This window comes from Sus scrofa, chromosome 1 (genome assembly GCF_000003025.6).
Source record: "Sus scrofa isolate TJ Tabasco breed Duroc chromosome 1, Sscrofa11.1, whole genome shotgun sequence".
In the NCBI taxonomy this organism is placed as follows: domain Eukaryota; kingdom Metazoa; phylum Chordata; class Mammalia; order Artiodactyla; family Suidae; genus Sus; species Sus scrofa.
The window spans coordinates 175317393-175333964 of record NC_010443.5 but is presented as its reverse complement, the minus strand read 5'-3'; the positions used below and the strand labels follow the sequence as shown (position 1 = coordinate 175333964).

Here is a 16572-nt window from a genome sequence, read left to right as displayed (position 1 = left end):
CCCGGAAATCCTGCCGCCCTCTCGGAGACGCAAGCGCTTTATCAAGGAGCTACTATAAATTTGGTCCCCCGGTCAATTTCTTCTCCACTCTAAATTGGGTTCCGTTTTCCTAGATTAGGTGTCTGGGCGTCGTTGCTAAAATGATATAGCTTAAAATGATACAATAAATAACCTTGAGATTCAAAACTGTAGATACTCATATATTTTGAACTTAATGAGCATCTAACGTGCTTGTTGGTTGTATTTCTAAACTGAAAGAAGAGGTGAAAAACAAACGTGTTTAGACAGAATTAAATAACTTGTCTTATTTCTCTATCCAGACAGAGAAAGCAAAATGTCAGTCTCTTTTTCGCAGTATTAGAAGTAGAACCCATTATTTTGACATTTTTATTGTTTAAAAGGAATGAATGGTTTGGCCCTGATATTTGCTGGAAAATCCTAAAGGAAAAAAGCAAGGCGTCCTGATGCTCCACTACATCTTCATAAATTACATAGAGCAATAAGCGTTGGTGTGATATTATTCTACTCTGGAAATAGATTTCTATCTCAGATTTGGTTACAGTTCCCAGCTTTTCCACACGAAACCTGGTGACTTTGAGTAATCTCTGTAGATTTGTTTCCTCGTATATTGAGGAAAAGTGCACATACAATAATGAGGTTGTTTCGCACACCGTTAACGTCACCCTCCTAAACACCAACATCAGCAATCGCCGTCCTTCGTGTAGGTACTTTACATTGCTTTATTTGGTCCAATGTCTGAACTTGCTTTTAGACAAACTATTTATCATGCTTCTGTATTTGTGAGGGGTGAGGGAACAGGTTGTATTCTAGCTTCATTTGTGTGAGTCTCAATAGGGAGGTGGTGGAATATGGGTCGTTCTGATGAGCCAATTTGGGTGTGAATTTCTAGAAGGGAAATAAAATGAGATTAGATGTCTGAGTGCTGATGTTTCTTTTAAACAGGTTATAGACTTTAAAGGCATAGCAGCTCGTCGATAATTAAAAAATATATATGGGTAATGCTTGATACATTTAGGAGATGAATGCTTCCGTTTTCCTGCGTAGTCAGCCGCCGGGGCCACATCAGCTGGTTTTACCCTGGACTCAACAAAGAGGCCCGCAACGTACCGTCTTGACGTCACTCAAAAACTGGCCCCAATCCTGCGGGATAGCGCAATGACCCCGCCCCCTAGAGCTTCCTGCGGGGTCCGCGCCACGCCCAGGGGGCGGGGCGATGCCGAACCCAGGCGGGCTGGCTCAGTAAAGCAGAGGCAGCGGGGGAAGATGGCGGCCGCCGTTCCACAGCGGGCTTGGACCGTGGAGCAGCTGCGCAGCGAGCAGCTACCCAAGAAGGACATTATCAAGTTTCTGCAGGATCACGGTTCAGATTCGGTACCAGAGGCAGCGGGGCGGCCGGGCTGGTGCGGCCGGAGGGATACTTCGCCCCCCCATAGATGCCTATACTTGCCGTATTCCTCCGTGCCCCCGCCCTCTCTCTCCCGCGGCCTGTGCCTGCAAGGCCGGAGAGGCCCCGCGTGCGCTCCGGAGCCACGCTCCCGCCCCTCGGGCAGGCAGTTCTTTGGCGGGTGGAGCAGCAGCATTTCTTGGGGCTCGCAGCCATCGCAGAATTAGAATCTCACTCAAATTGAGTGAGGGTGGAGGTCATGAGAGGAAAAAAAAAAAAAAAAAAAAGAACCCTGGAAATATTGGGGGCTCAAGCGGGGGACAGAGGATTGGAGGCTTGGATGAGATCCCTGGAGGGGAGTGTGGGCTGTTAGGGAGATGAGAAGGGATGTGAAGATTTCGGTAGCAACGATGTGTGCGATTTGCTTTTCTCATCAGTTACCAAATACTGATCACTAATCATGCATGCGATTTTTTTTTTAATATCGACCCTTTAAATAACCTTTTTACCTTTATATTTAGGGAAGTCACATGAGTATTCCATGTACAGTGATCTCGCATTCTTATAAAGCAACTAAGAAATCTATTTGGCACTCTTCATACTTATACGCCCTGCATTTTTCAGCAGTCTCCATTTTAATCACCCTCTGTAGTCACAAGTTATTTTTGTCAGACTTGAATTTTTTTCCCTTCGGAAATTAAGATCATTCATACCTCTCCTAAATTGCTGAACAGTTTGTGTGCGTGCATTATCGCCCACGTATGGGGAATAGAAGCAGCAGTCTATATATGGTTTCTCGACAATTTTTAACTGAATTTCTAAACTTGCATTTAGAAAAATTGCTTCTGGGCTCTTTTGAGAAGCTTGTAGTTTATTTTCATTTTGCACATTAGTAGTTTATTTTCATTTTGCACGTTCTTGAACGGGAGGTGTAATTATTTTCCCTCTTCCAGTATCATGCTCCTTTATTATCCTGATAGCAAGAATTATTGGCTCAGTGTTTGTGGATACAAGGATGAAAATGACATTTTATACCATTTTGGTGGAAATATTTTCTCTTAAGCCAGTTTATATTTCATTGAAGCAAGAGATTTATTGTTTATTAACAAGTAATGCCTCAGTACTGAACTATATTCATCAAATTCTTAGAAAACAGATCATCCCAAAGTGGGAATATGTAAAACTGGCCCACCTTGGACAATTTCAAGAGATTTGGATTATCTAAATATTTTTATGACATACTAATCTTTTAAGTGCGTACCCTACAGTGTTCATTTACATACTTAAACTTATTTGACAATCACTATTGTATTGCTCATAAGATATCAAGGGGATAAATGTTTATATTTTGGATATTTTTCAGAAAGCTTGCTAATAAAGAAAGCTTGCTAATCACAGCAGTGCTAAAGCAACTGATTACTTCTGTTTAATCAAAATAGCCTTTCCCATGAGCCTTTATCATTTAGAACATTTTTCTAAGAGAAAGAAAAAGAAAAATTCAATAGTGATAGTGTTGGGAAAAGTGCTTTGTTGGAAAGTTAGAAGATGCCAGAGGACATCATTGAGAAAGTTAACAAAAAAAGGAATCAAGCAAGGAAGGAAGCAGAATAAAGTAAGGGAAGCAGAGTTCAAAGAAGTTATGAAAATCCCCACGTACATGATTTTGATAATTTGATATTTCAGTAGTAGTATTTTGGTGTATATTTGACAACTTATAGTCTTATATTTGAGAGAAATGGAATTTGGCTGTTAGTTTCAGTTATTAAATACATTATTTTATTAAATAGGTAGTACTGAGTTCTTACTATGTGACTGGAAATAGATATCCTTACAGGAAGCCTCTGACATATAATGCTATTATTAACCTTCCACTGTGATGGAGAAACTGAGTCTTTAGGAAAACTTGAACACTATATATATCCAACACTGTGTAACAGTGCTTCCAGATGTGCCAAGAATGGGTTACAGATATGTTAAGATATCTATACCCAACATGGCTGGAAGATCCCTGGCCATGGGCCAAGTAACATCTTGCCAGGAGCAGCTTTGCCCAGTTACCAAAGTGTGTTTGCCAATAAGTGGGCTTTTCTGTGAGTTCCTAGATGGAAAAAGGGTTAGTACATGCCAGTGTATGTTATTTATTATTTCTTATAAATAATCAGTATTTTTTAATCTTCCTTAAATCTTATTTTCATTATGGAAAATGAATTTATAAAATAAATATTTCACTATATATATTATATATATAATGAAATATAAAATACATTTCATTTATCATTAGTAGTATGATTGAAAACAAAATTGCTGAAATAAAAGTTCATTTTCTAATTGTAGACCATTTCTTACATGAGGGAATTATTTTGACTAACCAGTTTTTTGTCTTTATAGTTTCTTGCAGAGCATAAGTTATTAGGAAACATTAAAAATGTGGCCAAGACAGCTAACAAGGACCATTTGGTGACAGCTTATAACCATCTTTTTGAAAGCAAGGTGAGTATTGTTACTTTTTTTTTTGCTTTTTAGTGCCACACCCTCGGCCTATGGAGGTTTCCAGGCTAGGAGTCTAATCAGAGCTACAGCTGCTGGCCTATGCCACAGGCACAGCCATGCAGGATCTGAGCCGCGTCTGCGACCTACACCACAGCTCATGGCAACGCTGGATCCTTAGCCCACTGAGCGAGGCCAGGGATCAAACCCGAAACCTCATGGTTCCTAGTCCGATTCGTTTCTACTGCACCACAACGGGAAATATTGTTACATTTTATTACAGAATATCATTTTAGATATTTTATTCCCCAAAAGAAGTTTGTAAGTGCATTTATTTGCAGAATATGTTGATGTTTCTCCTGTACTTTTTCTTAATTATGATCATAAAAGGACTGATTCCCAAATGTAGCAAACCAGTCTGCAGTATGGCAGGATGTTTTGATATTTTGGAAGGGAACAGATTTTTAAAAATTATTCCCTAGTTGCTTAAATTAGGACACTGAAAAGTTTTAAATTCAAAGTAAGTTGCATTTCACTAATAAATTTAGTCTTCGTCAGGCCTAGACTGAGCCTTTAGAAAAGCAAATTTTAAAGACTTGATTGAATACTTTTCATTTCTCTTGAGTTTGACTTGGTCTTTCTAAAAATTATGGTTCACATTTCAGAATTTATTTTGTGAGACAATTTGAGATTCATAATTTGTTGATTAAAATGCTTAACATGGAGTTCCCTTCATGGCTCACCAGTTAACAAACCCAACTAGAATCCATGAAGATGCAGGTTTCATCCCTGGCCCCGCTCAGTGGGCTAAGGATCTGGCATCACCATGAACTGTGTTTTAGGTCCCAGATGCAGCTCAGGTCCCATGTTGCTGTAGCTGTGGCATAGGCCAGTGGCTGTAGCTCTGATTCCACCTGTAGCTAGGAACTTCTGTGTGCCACAGGTGCAGCCCTAAAAAGCAAATAAAATAAAATGCTTAACATGGAGTTCCTTTGTGGTGCAGCAGATTAAGGATCCAGCATTGCCACTGTAGCAGCTTGGGTCATGGGTTCAATCCCTGGCCTGGGAACTTCCATGTGCCATAGGTGTGAACAAAAATAATAATAAAATAAAATAAAATCAACTTGATCTTAAAAAAAAGCTTAACATAAGATTCTTTCTTTGTTCTTGAATATGTTAAACATTAAACCATTTTCCTTTCAGCGTTTCAAGGGTACTGAAAGTATAACTAAAGTGTCTGAACAGGTGAAAAATGTGAAGCTTAATGAAGATAAACCCAAAGAAACGAAGTCTGAAGAGACTCTGGATGAGGTTTGTATATATTATTTTATTTCTCATGTTAATTTGAGAAAAAGTATTGCTCTATTACACTGATTTCTCATAATAAGAGGTGGTTGAGTATGGCCACTTACAGTGAGCCAAACAGTTTGGAGTATGTCATCTCCCTTTGGAATACTCGATAAGGAAAAAACAAAACAAAACAAAAAACTCCCAAGAACCAGTGCTTTACAGTTAGTAAGGCTAACTTTGCTTTTTGCTTTTTGGGGCTTTTTTTGGTCTGTTTGTTTTTTTGTCTTTTGTCCTTTTTTTAGGGCTGCACCTGCGACATATGGAGGTTCCCAGGCTAGGGGTCTAATGGGGGCTATAGCTGCTGGCCTACACCACAGCAATGCCAGATCCAAGCCTTGTCTGCAACCTACACCACAGCTCATGGTAACGCCAGATCCTTAACCCACTGAGCGAGGCCAGGGATCGAACCTGCAACCTCATGGTTCCTAGTCAGATTTGTTTCTGCTGTGTCATGACGGGAACTCCATCTAGCTTTGTATTTTATATTGCCCCTGGATCTGGCCAGAACTTCTGTGCTTTCAAAGCTATTTTAAGATCTTATTCTGTGGCCAAGTTGGACTGAGTGAAAGAAACTTTTGATTATTTTTAGCTTTTTCTAATATATATGGTATCCTTGGCAATAGAGTAGTTAGTTCTACCTGGGTTAGGGTGTGTCTCTGTCTCATCTTATTTTGGTACCAAGGTTTGAGGAACCAGATGACACTATTTCTGCAAATGGACAGCTTTAGTAGAACTAAAGATAGCTCTTAGAAAAGCCTCAGTAGAGCTAAATTGATTATTATCTTGCCACTTTTTTATTATTATTATTTTTTAATGGCATATGGAAGTTCCTGAGCCATGGATCAAATCCAAGCCACAGCTATGCCACAGCTGTGGCCCTGTGGGAACCTTTTAGAACCCACTGTGCCATGCCGGGTATCTAACCCACACCTCCACAGTGACCTAAGCCACTACAGTGGGATTCTTAACCCACTGTACCACAGAATTTCAGTCTATCTTCCAGAAAATTAGAGTAAGGGAGGTATGAGGTGGCAGATAATAGATCCTTAAGAAATTAAGATAGTTACAAATAAAAGGCTGTAAGGGCTGGAGATAATTTAGAGAGGTCTTGCAAGAGTCCTAAACTATATTGTTTTCTTTAAGACCTCTTTTCTTTTCATTTTACTGAACTTGCCAACCTGACCCCTGTTTTTTATGTATTCTCATTGTCTTCCTAGTACCTGGATTCCCTAAGCTCTTGGACAGTACTTTGCTGGTGCCTGCCATCTGCTTTTTCTCTTTATGCTTCGGGACTGCAGAGCAAGCACTGTAAAGAAAAATAATCATAAAAATTTTTACTGGACTGGTATAAATTAATGCTTAATATCAGCCAATCATAGTTTCTAGTTTCATTACTACTCAGCAGCTTTTATACTATTATTCACTCACATTGCCCACATAAACTACTTGACATTTTCCCACAAACTTTCCATCCTTATTCCTTTGTCATTATTTACTGCTGTTCTATTTTACCAAAATACTAACATACATTCTCTTCTTCCCAGCTTGAAAGTTCTCACGTCTACCTCAGGTTTAAGGCTCTCAAACATCTCCTTTTTCAAATCATCATCCACTTCTTTTTAATTCTCAAGCATTCCAAGGCTCCAGACCTGAAGTACTGCAAAAGCCACTAAACTAATCCGCCTTTTTTCTCTTTCATCATTATTCAGCCACAAAATGGCTATTCCAGTAAGCTTTCTAAAATATTTTGCAAACCACACCCTGCTCAAAAAATCTTCATTAATTTTGTACTGTCTACAACTACAGTGTCCAATACAGTAGTCACTAGCCATATTTAGCTACTGATCATGTTGTGGCTGCTCCTAATTAAAATGTGCCTCCAGGAGTTCCCATCATGGCTCCGTGGTTAACGAACCCGACTAGTATCCATGAGGACACAGGTTCGATCCCTGGATTTGCTCAGTGGGTTAAGGATCCGGTGTTACCGTGAGCTGTGGTGTAGTTTGAAGATGTAGCTCAGATCCTGCTTTGCTGTGGCTGTGGTGTAGGCCAACAGTTATAGCTCCAATTTGACCCATAGCCTCAGAACCTCCATATGCCTTGGGAGAGGCCCTAAAAAGACAAAAAAAAAAAAAGGCCTTCAGTATAAAATATTCAATTTCAAATGTTTAGTATGATTTTTGTAAGTGTAAAATATATCAACATTTTTATATTGATTACATGTTGAAATATTAATGTAGCAGCTAGACAACTTAAAATTACATTTGTGACTCTCATTGTATTTCTATTCAACTGTATTCTGCATTCAAAACCTTCCAATATCTGACCCCTACCCAGCTTTATATTTACTACTTCATTTTTTTGTTGTCCTAAATGTTAGCATCCAATGTAAACCTAGACTGCTATACTAATCTCTTCCTATTAAGTTTCCCAACTTCTCCTTTTGATTCCCTCTTCATTCCTCACACTGATCTGTGGTCACCCTGATCTTCTTAGAACACAAATCTGATTCTGTAACTTCTGTGTTTAAAACTGATAATTGGCTGCTCAATGACCTGAAGATAAAAACCCAGATTGTTTTTTTTTTTGGCCACGGCAAGCAGCAACTTCATATGGGATCTCAGTTCTGAGCCCAGGGATTGAAACCAGACCACAGCCATTAAAGAGTCCTAAATACTAGACTACTAGGGAACTCCCCAAACCCCAGATTCTTAACATGGGTTACATGTCTTTCCAGCCTCCTCTCATACCATTCTTTTTTTCTTCCCTCCCTTGCAGGTTATACTAGATTCATGCTGTTCCTTGCTGTCCTCTTGTAACGTTCCCCTTTTGCCTGAATAACCTTCTTTTGTTCTTTAGGATACAGTGTACACATTACTTCAAGAAGCCTCTTCCAGCCTAAAGTCTATACTGGGTCTTATCACTGCATCATATCAGCATCCTGTGCTTCCTCTGTAGATCTCAATATATGTAATTATATACATGTCCATATTCTCTGTCCACTCTGTCGTCATCCATGTTGGCTAGCTCACCTGTGTATATCCAGTTCCTAACACATAGAACATGTTCAAATATTTCTGGAAGTAATATTAATTATGCAACATACAGTTGACCCTTGAACAACATGGGTTTGAACTGCACAGGTCCTTATAATACATAGGGTTTTTCAGTAGTAAATATTACAATACTACATGATCTTTCATCCTCATTTGGTTGAATCTGCAGGTGCAGAACCACATTTAGGGAGGAACCATGTAGGGGTAGAGCCAACTATAAGTTACACATGGATTTTAGACTGCAGGGAGGGTTGGCACTCCTAACCCCTAAGGTGTTCATGGGTCAACTGTGCTCTCATTTTGAGAGACTGTGATATTATCTAGTTAATTGCAGTTATAATGATTACTCTCAAAAGTCCCTTTATCTCTGTATCTGGAAATATCTAGATCAGACCCAGTCTCAGGAATGTAGTTCATCATTCTGTACAATTGCTGCAAAGCCAGGAAATTACCTAAAAGTGAGATCCATTCAAGCAAGTAACTCCAGGATAGCCTTGGGATTGTTCTGACCTCTCACCATGAACCAATCAGGTTCTTTCAGAGAAACCCAAAATAAGGTCAAATAACCATGGCACCATTGTAAAAAAAAAAAAAAAAGCGCATAGGTCCCAGAAGTTCCAGGTGGTTTTCTGGCATCATCAAAAGCTACACCTTCTGTCTCCTACTTGAAGACTGGCAGTGCATATTAGCTAAGGACAGCTCTAAGAAGTTTTATAGAGTAGAGGCATATGTAACTAACATAGTATTTCCCAAACTTTAAATTATAGTAGACCCCTCTTCTCTTTTTTCTTTTTTTTTTCCTTTTCATGGCTATACCTGCAGCATGCGGAAGTTCCCAAGCTAGGGATCAAACTGGAGCTGTAGTTAAGACATAACATCACAGCCACGGCAATACAGGATCCAAGCTGCATCTGGGACCTCTGCCACACAAGGATCCAGCAACACTGGATCCTTAACTCACTGAGCGAGGCCAGGGTTCAAACCCTTATCCTCACAGAGACTATACTGGGTTCTTAGCCCACTAAGCCACAGTGGGAACTCTTTTTTGGCCTCACTTGCAGCAGGTGGAAGTTCCTGCGCCAGTGATTGAACCAATACTGCAGCAGCGACCCAGACTACTGCAGTGACAACACCAGATCCTTAACCTTCTGCTTCACAGGGGAACTCCAGGCCCCTTTTCTACAATGCCAAGGAATGGGTGATCCATAAAAGCCACTTTGTGAAACACTGAAATTGAGGCCATAAGTATGCAGAGTGTACTTGCACTGAGATATAGCCACCATTTTATTGTTTTTGCATTATTCTAGGACCTCTAATGTCCCAAGGATCTTGGGATAACAAATGAGAAAAAAATGGAATGACCTTAAGTTTTAAAATGTGGCTGTTGTATGCTTATCATACCTTATCCATTTAGTAGTTATATGTAATTTACTAAAGTTTTGATATTCTGATATCATCACATAATATGTAGTCATCCTCATTTTGTGGCTTTAAATTTTTTAATTAAAATTATTTTCAAATTTGGAAAATATGTTAACAGTTTTTGTCAACTATATTCCTTAAAAACCACATATTTTTCTGATATAAGAATAACATGCTATTTTTAATATAGAAAATAACAGAAAAGTGTAGGAAACATAATTCCAATATCTAGAAATGAATGTTTAACAGTTCAGAATGTTTTGAGTATTTTCTATTTGGTATATTTATTGAAATAGGTGAGATTTTACTGTAGTTAGAACTTTCTGTTAATTTTTTTTTTTTTTTTTTGGCTTTTCTAGGTCCGCACCTGTAGCTTATGGAGGTTCCCAGGCCTAGGGGTCTAATCGAAGCTGTAGCCACGAGCCTACACCACAGCCACAGCAATATAGGATCTGAGCTGCATCTGCAACCTACACCACAGCTCATGACAACACTGGATTCTTAACCCACTGAGTGAGGCCAGGGATCAAACCCACAACCTCATGGTTCCTAGTCGGATTCGTTAACCACTGAGCCACAACAGGAACTCCTAATTTTTCTCTTAATGTAAGGATTTTTCCACATTACTAAAAACTGAGGATTATATTACCACAGATGTGTGGTTATTTTGCGATTATGTGTAATAATGTATTGAATAACTACATATTTTTTTTTGCTAAATTTCAAATAACTTGAGCATATATTTGTATATTTAGAGCATTCTTAAATTGCATTCCAGAGATGGCATCAGTTTACATTGCTAGCAATGTAGACTTCTGACCATTTATAGTAATACTTCCCACTTAAACAAGCTTAGAATGGGTCAGGGAGAAAACTAATGCTTTCTTTTGTTAATACATTTGGTACTCAAACTATAGACGTGACTTTTTGATTTAGGGAAGCAAACTAGTTTTAGTTAAAAAGAGATAATCTTGAGACTCTGAATTGGATAGGACTTTATACCCTGTCCAGGCCTTACTACTTTCTGCATTAAAGAAACAGAAAGAGGAGTTCCCGTTGTGGCGCAGTGGTTAACGAATCTGACTAGGAACCATGAGGTTGCAGGTTCGATCCCTGGCCTTGCTCAGTGGGTTAAGGATCTGGCGTTGCTGTAAGCTGTGGTGTAGGCTGCAGACGCAGCTCGGATCCCGAGCTGCTGTGGCTCTGGCATAGGTCAGCCGCTAGAGCTCCATTTCGACCCCTAGCCTGGGAACCTCCATATGCCGTGGGAGCGGCACAAGAAATGGCAAAAGAACAAAAAAAAAAAAAAAAAGGAAAGAATTTACAGGTTACTGAGGTTAAATGAACCGACATAAGAAAATGACTAGTATAGTACCTGACATTCCATATGTGCTTGAGAGATAGTGAGTGGTTAAGAGCTTAGTCATTATATCCAAGCTGCATGGTTTCCAGTCCTACTTGAGGAGCTCTAGGACCTTAAGCAAGCTACTGAACCACTCTATTCTTTTGTTTTCTTGTCTATAAAATATGGATAATAGTTCCTGCCTCATAAGGTAGTGATAATTAAAAAGTTTGTATAAAGCATTCGGAATGTTCTGTATTGTAAAATTCTACATATTCTTAAGTTGATCTAAGAAACTGCTTTCTACAGTTACAGTCCTCACACTATCGATTCGACTAACCCTTGGCTTAAAAAACAAAACAAAACAAACAAAAAAGACCCTGATAATCCTGTTTCGTTCTAGGAAAAATATGCCTATTTATGTTAATTTCTATAATTCCATTCATTGTTTGAAATTATTATTTTTTTTTTTTTTTTGGCCACACTGGTGGCATGTTGAAGTTCCCAGGCCAGGGATCCTACCTGTGTCACAGCAGCAACCCAGGCCGTAGTGGTGACAACACTGAATCCTTAACCTGCTCTGCCACAAAGGAACTCCTATTTGAACTTTCTTTTGTTTACTTTTCAATTTTATGGCTACACCTGAGGCATATGGAAGTTCCTGAGCCAGGGATTGAATCCAAGCCACAGCTATAACCTGTGCCACAATTGCAGCAACGCAGGATCCTTTAACCAAGCTGCTACCATCAAATTCTTAATCCACCGTACCACAACAGGAACTTCTGAATTTATTTTCAATTCATGTCCAGAAACAGATGCAATATTTCTGGATTCTGATTGGATGTAATTTAAATATTTAATAATGTCAATTACTGGTGGTAGAACAACTCAAATCTTTGGAGACATCACAGTGATTTAATGCCTTACAATTTTTATATTTCTTTTTAAATTTTTTTTTTGGCCGCACCAGGGCTTATCAAAGTTCCCAAGCCAGGGATCAAATCCAGGCTGCACCTTCAACCTATGCTGCAGCTGTAGCAATACTGGATCTTTAACCCACTGCACCAGGCTAGGGATTGAATCCATGTTGCCACAGACACAAGCCAGATCCTTAACCTGCTGCGCTACAGCAGGAATTCCAATGCCTTACAATTTTAGAGGAGTTAAATTGTAATGGTATTGCTAACCTTGGGAAATAACTATTCACTTTATGGGCAAAAGAACACTGGTTTCCAAAGAAGCTGAAGTTATTTGAAATTATAGATATGCTAGTTTATTCTCATGACAGACTTGAATAGAATTAGTACGTTTTTTTAAACTCAGAACCAAAAGCAGAATAGTTTGTTATAAAAACTAAAACTCTGTGACTAGACTTATGTCACAGTTGGCTGTATATGTATTCTCTGTCATCCTTCTAAAAAAAGGACATGAATTAACAACCCTGTCTGGTGTTTGTTTGTTTCTAGGGTCCACCAAAATATACAAAATCTGTTCTTAAAAAAGGAGATAAAACCAACTTTCCCAAAAAGGGAGATGTTGTTCACTGCTGGTATACAGGAACACTACAAGACGGGACTGTCTTTGATACTAACATTCAAACAAGTAAGTGTAAATGTAATCTTACCTCTTTGGCTTCAAGGCATTGCAGAATATTTGTCTTGGCAGTATCCTTTTCTTGGCTGTCAGTTTATTTCCATAAGTCTTTGGCATCTGTGATTTACTTGTAAGATGTTTTTGGTTCACTACTTATTGGCTGGGTGTAAAGACCCTTTGGTTATTGCAAAGCAAAAAATAAAGAAGCTTAACCTAAACTTGGGTTAGTTTTCCAAATTCTGGTTCTTGTATAATGGCAGAATAGTGCTATTTTAAATACAGGTCCTTTCCCTGCCCCTCCTTTAGGCCGTAATTATTTTTACATATAGAATTTTCTTGATGAATTATCTGGCTTTCTGAATTCTTATTTCTTTTTAGATGCATAGCATGTGAGTTCCAGAATCAATTTAAAGATTTAAATCACTGGAGTTCCCATCATGGCTCAGTGATTAACAAACCCAACTAGCATCCATGAGGACATGGGTTTGATCCCTCGCCTCGCTCAGTCGGTTAAGGATCTGGCACTGCTGTGAGCTGTGGTGTAGGTCACAGATACGGCTCAGATCCTGCATTGCTGTGGCTGTGGCGTAGGCTGACGGCTACAGCTCAGATTAGATTCCTAGCCTAGGAACCTCCGTGCACTTGCTGGCGCGGCCCTAAAAGACCAAAAAAAAAAAAAAAGATTTAAATCACTGTGTTTTTCAGTTGTAACTTACTTTCACCATTAATTAAAAGGGAAATCTATTTTACAGGTTCAAAGAAGAAGAAAAGTGCCAAGCCTTTAAGTTTTAAGGTTGGAATAGGCAAAGTTATCAGAGGAGTAAGTAAAAAATGGCAGTAAACCAGTAGATATTCTGGCACATGCTACTTGTGGTATGGTGCCATAAAGAATTAGGTTTGTGGGAGTTCTTTGTTGCTCAGCAGGGTAAGTATCTGGTGTTGTCACTTAAATTGCCCGGATTGCTGCTGTGGTGCAGGTTCAGTCCCTGGCGTGGAAACTTCCACATGCTGTGGGCGTAGCCAAAACAAAAAAAGAATTAGGTTTGGGGATGTGATGAAAACAATCTCTGGAGTCTGACAAATCAGGTGCTGTCAATGCTAATTGATCTGGCACAAATTAAGTTTTCTGGGTGTCAATACAGCCTACCTCAAGGTTGTTAAGAGATTAAACATAGTAGGAGTCTCAAATATTTCCTTCCATGTCTACCCCTTTTATTTTTTTTTCTTCAGAAACTAGTATTAAGAATGTTTGGCTTTATAAATATGTAAGATTCTTGTAAAATGTAAAATATCTATTCCACTGAAGTACTGATAGAAGTAGTAGTCTTTCCAGTATCCTTCTCACCTCTCACAATTTAGACTCAAACACTACAAAAATCTTTCAGATAAAAGCATGCCTTTACCCATCCTTCATGTGAGAGGTAAGAAGAAAACTTTGAAAAGGGGGGAAGTTAAGCTTAGGCAGTACTGACCACAGCAGTTGCAAAATGGAGATGAAAAAAAAAGCTGATGGTCAGCTGCACTGAATCAGGTTGTCATGCTAGGGCCCATTTATTGTTTTACTTAAAACATCAAACGTTTATAACCAGAACACCTATTTAAATGAAGTTATGAGAACCGTTACTGTGTTATGCTTTGTACTGTTAAGTCCTAAAATATTTTTCAGTCATATCCAGAACCCAAAGTATTTTATAAAACATCTTGAAACAAAAGGTTTAGTTGAAAATAACTACAACCTGATTATACCAAGTTGCTGTATCAAACTGAGCTATTTTGCTACTTTTATAACTAACTGGCTTACTGGTAAATTTGTTCTAGTCAGCTATATATGTAATTTCCCACATGTGACAGATCTATCTCTATCCTTTGTGCTTTACGTGGTTGTTATGTTTCAACAATATCTTAAGAGTTTCAGACTGAGTACTTGTTATCTATAAAAATAAATGCTGAAGTTTATCCCTTGATATAAAAGTATAACAGATTTATGATCATTCTAGTTGTTTCCATAATGAATGACGTTAGTTTACAAAAGTGCTTTTTTACATTATATCATTTTGAAGAGTTCACATATTTACACTAAAAATTGTTTAATATGTCTAATTTTTTTATTGAGGAAATAAAAGAAAGATTTAGGGACTTAAGCAGGGACATTACTTTAGAACACAGTGAAATCTTATAACAGAATGCTTTTTTGTATGTGATTTTGCATGTATTTTTTGTAAAATATCATTAGTTTTGATTTTAAGTTCTTGCCTTTAGTGGGATGAAGCACTCCTAACTATGAGTAAAGGAGAAAAGGCTCGACTGGAGATTGAACCAGAATGGGCTTATGGAAAGAAAGGACAGCCTGATGCCAAGTATCCTTTTTCCCTTTATAATTAAAGGAAAAACACTAAGATTACTTGAAGTACCAGGTAGTTAACCTCTTTTTTAATCTTTTTTCCTTCCTATTTAAGTTCTTAATTTTCAAGACCTAAACTGAGATTTAAGTTTCTATCTTTGAAAGGCTACTCTTAATGTTTGAAAGGTTACTTCAAGGAGTTAAGATGTTCAATACAAACAAATGTAGCAAATTGTAGGATTCAAATATGATTCAGGGTAATTTTATGCTACATTATAATTTCAGGTAATTAGTTGGGTACTCAAAGCTTAGAAATGGAACACATGTTCGTTACTAGTTATGAAATGAAGAAGACCACAGGCCCAACATCATAGGGTTAGTATTTGTGATTGTACACTGACAATACTGTTCTAAGAGACCCAACCTGTAAACAAAAGAGCCATGACTCTAATACAACCAAAACAATCCAAAACCTAAGTGGGAAGGTAGTTTTTTGCTGTTGGTTCTATTCTCAGTGGACTAGTTTGGGGGTTGGGGGGCATCCTTTCTAGTCGTATCAGTTAAAATTACTTGTGCGTGTAATAGCCTTCTCAGCCTGTCAAGATCATATTGGCCAACTGTAGCTCCTTCTCTCACTTCAAGTACCTCAAGACCAATAAAATAAAAATCACTCTTTGAACTCAACATGTGAAAATTCACAGCAAATATCAGGTACTATGTTGCATGAACTTTGATTTAATATAACTTATATACCCAGCTAGATTGAAATCACTTTTTTGTTCTTTGAAGTACTAAGTAGCAGTCTTCACCAAGTAGTGGCGAATTTAGGAGTACCAGAGAGGCATCCAAATAGGGAAGATCCAAATTCAAGTTCAACTTACCTAGTCAGCCTGTACTGACAGATTATGACCTACATTCACAAAAATAGTTTTTGGAACCTCTAGGTTAGTATGTATTAGTCTCTGAATCGTCGTAAAGTTACTTACCAATATCCAATGTACATAATTCTAATTTTAGATTAAATTTTATTGGGAGTGAGGCAAGAGGCAGCTTTTATCAAATCTACCTTGACTCCTTCAACAGAATTCCACCAAATGCAAAACTTATTTTTGAAGTGGAATTAGTGGATATTGACTGAGACAGTAAAGAACAGCAACAATAAAACTGACCTTGAGAAAATTTATGTATCTTATTACAGCTGGTTACTATAAGGAAAGAGTCAACTGGAAAATTCAAGAAGTTACAGCTTGTTTACTTGATGCTCAACCTTTAAGAAATGTAATCTGTTATAAATCCTTTAAGTTTAAAATATTTTACTACAGCTGTGTAAAATATTGCCTAAAGAGAACCGGTTTTCCTTTTACCCCGTATGGTAAACTAAAAGGCTCAATAAAAATTTATTCAATCTCTAGATCTGTGTGGTATAAATGTATTAATGTTCTGATTAGGTTAACCAAGGAGTTAAGACTTCATCCAACCAGGGAGTAACAGTAAAATTGTCTGGACAGTGTTGCCAGAGATACTCATCTTAAAATCTTTACGTATTTCCGTATAGGGAAGGCAAAAGCAGAGAGTG

General features: G+C 38.2%; 1 protein-coding gene across 1 annotated transcript; it reads left to right on the top strand.

The window, feature by feature from the left end:
- Window positions 1260–16407, top strand: FKBP3 (FK506 binding protein 3; the record flags this gene model as incomplete). The annotated part of the gene is given in 7 exon segments (NM_001244157.2): window positions 1260–1392; window positions 3794–3895; window positions 5096–5203; window positions 12529–12664; window positions 13408–13475; window positions 14915–15012; window positions 16080–16407. Coding segments are annotated over 7 exon segments (675 nt in total). The 3' UTR covers window positions 16135–16407.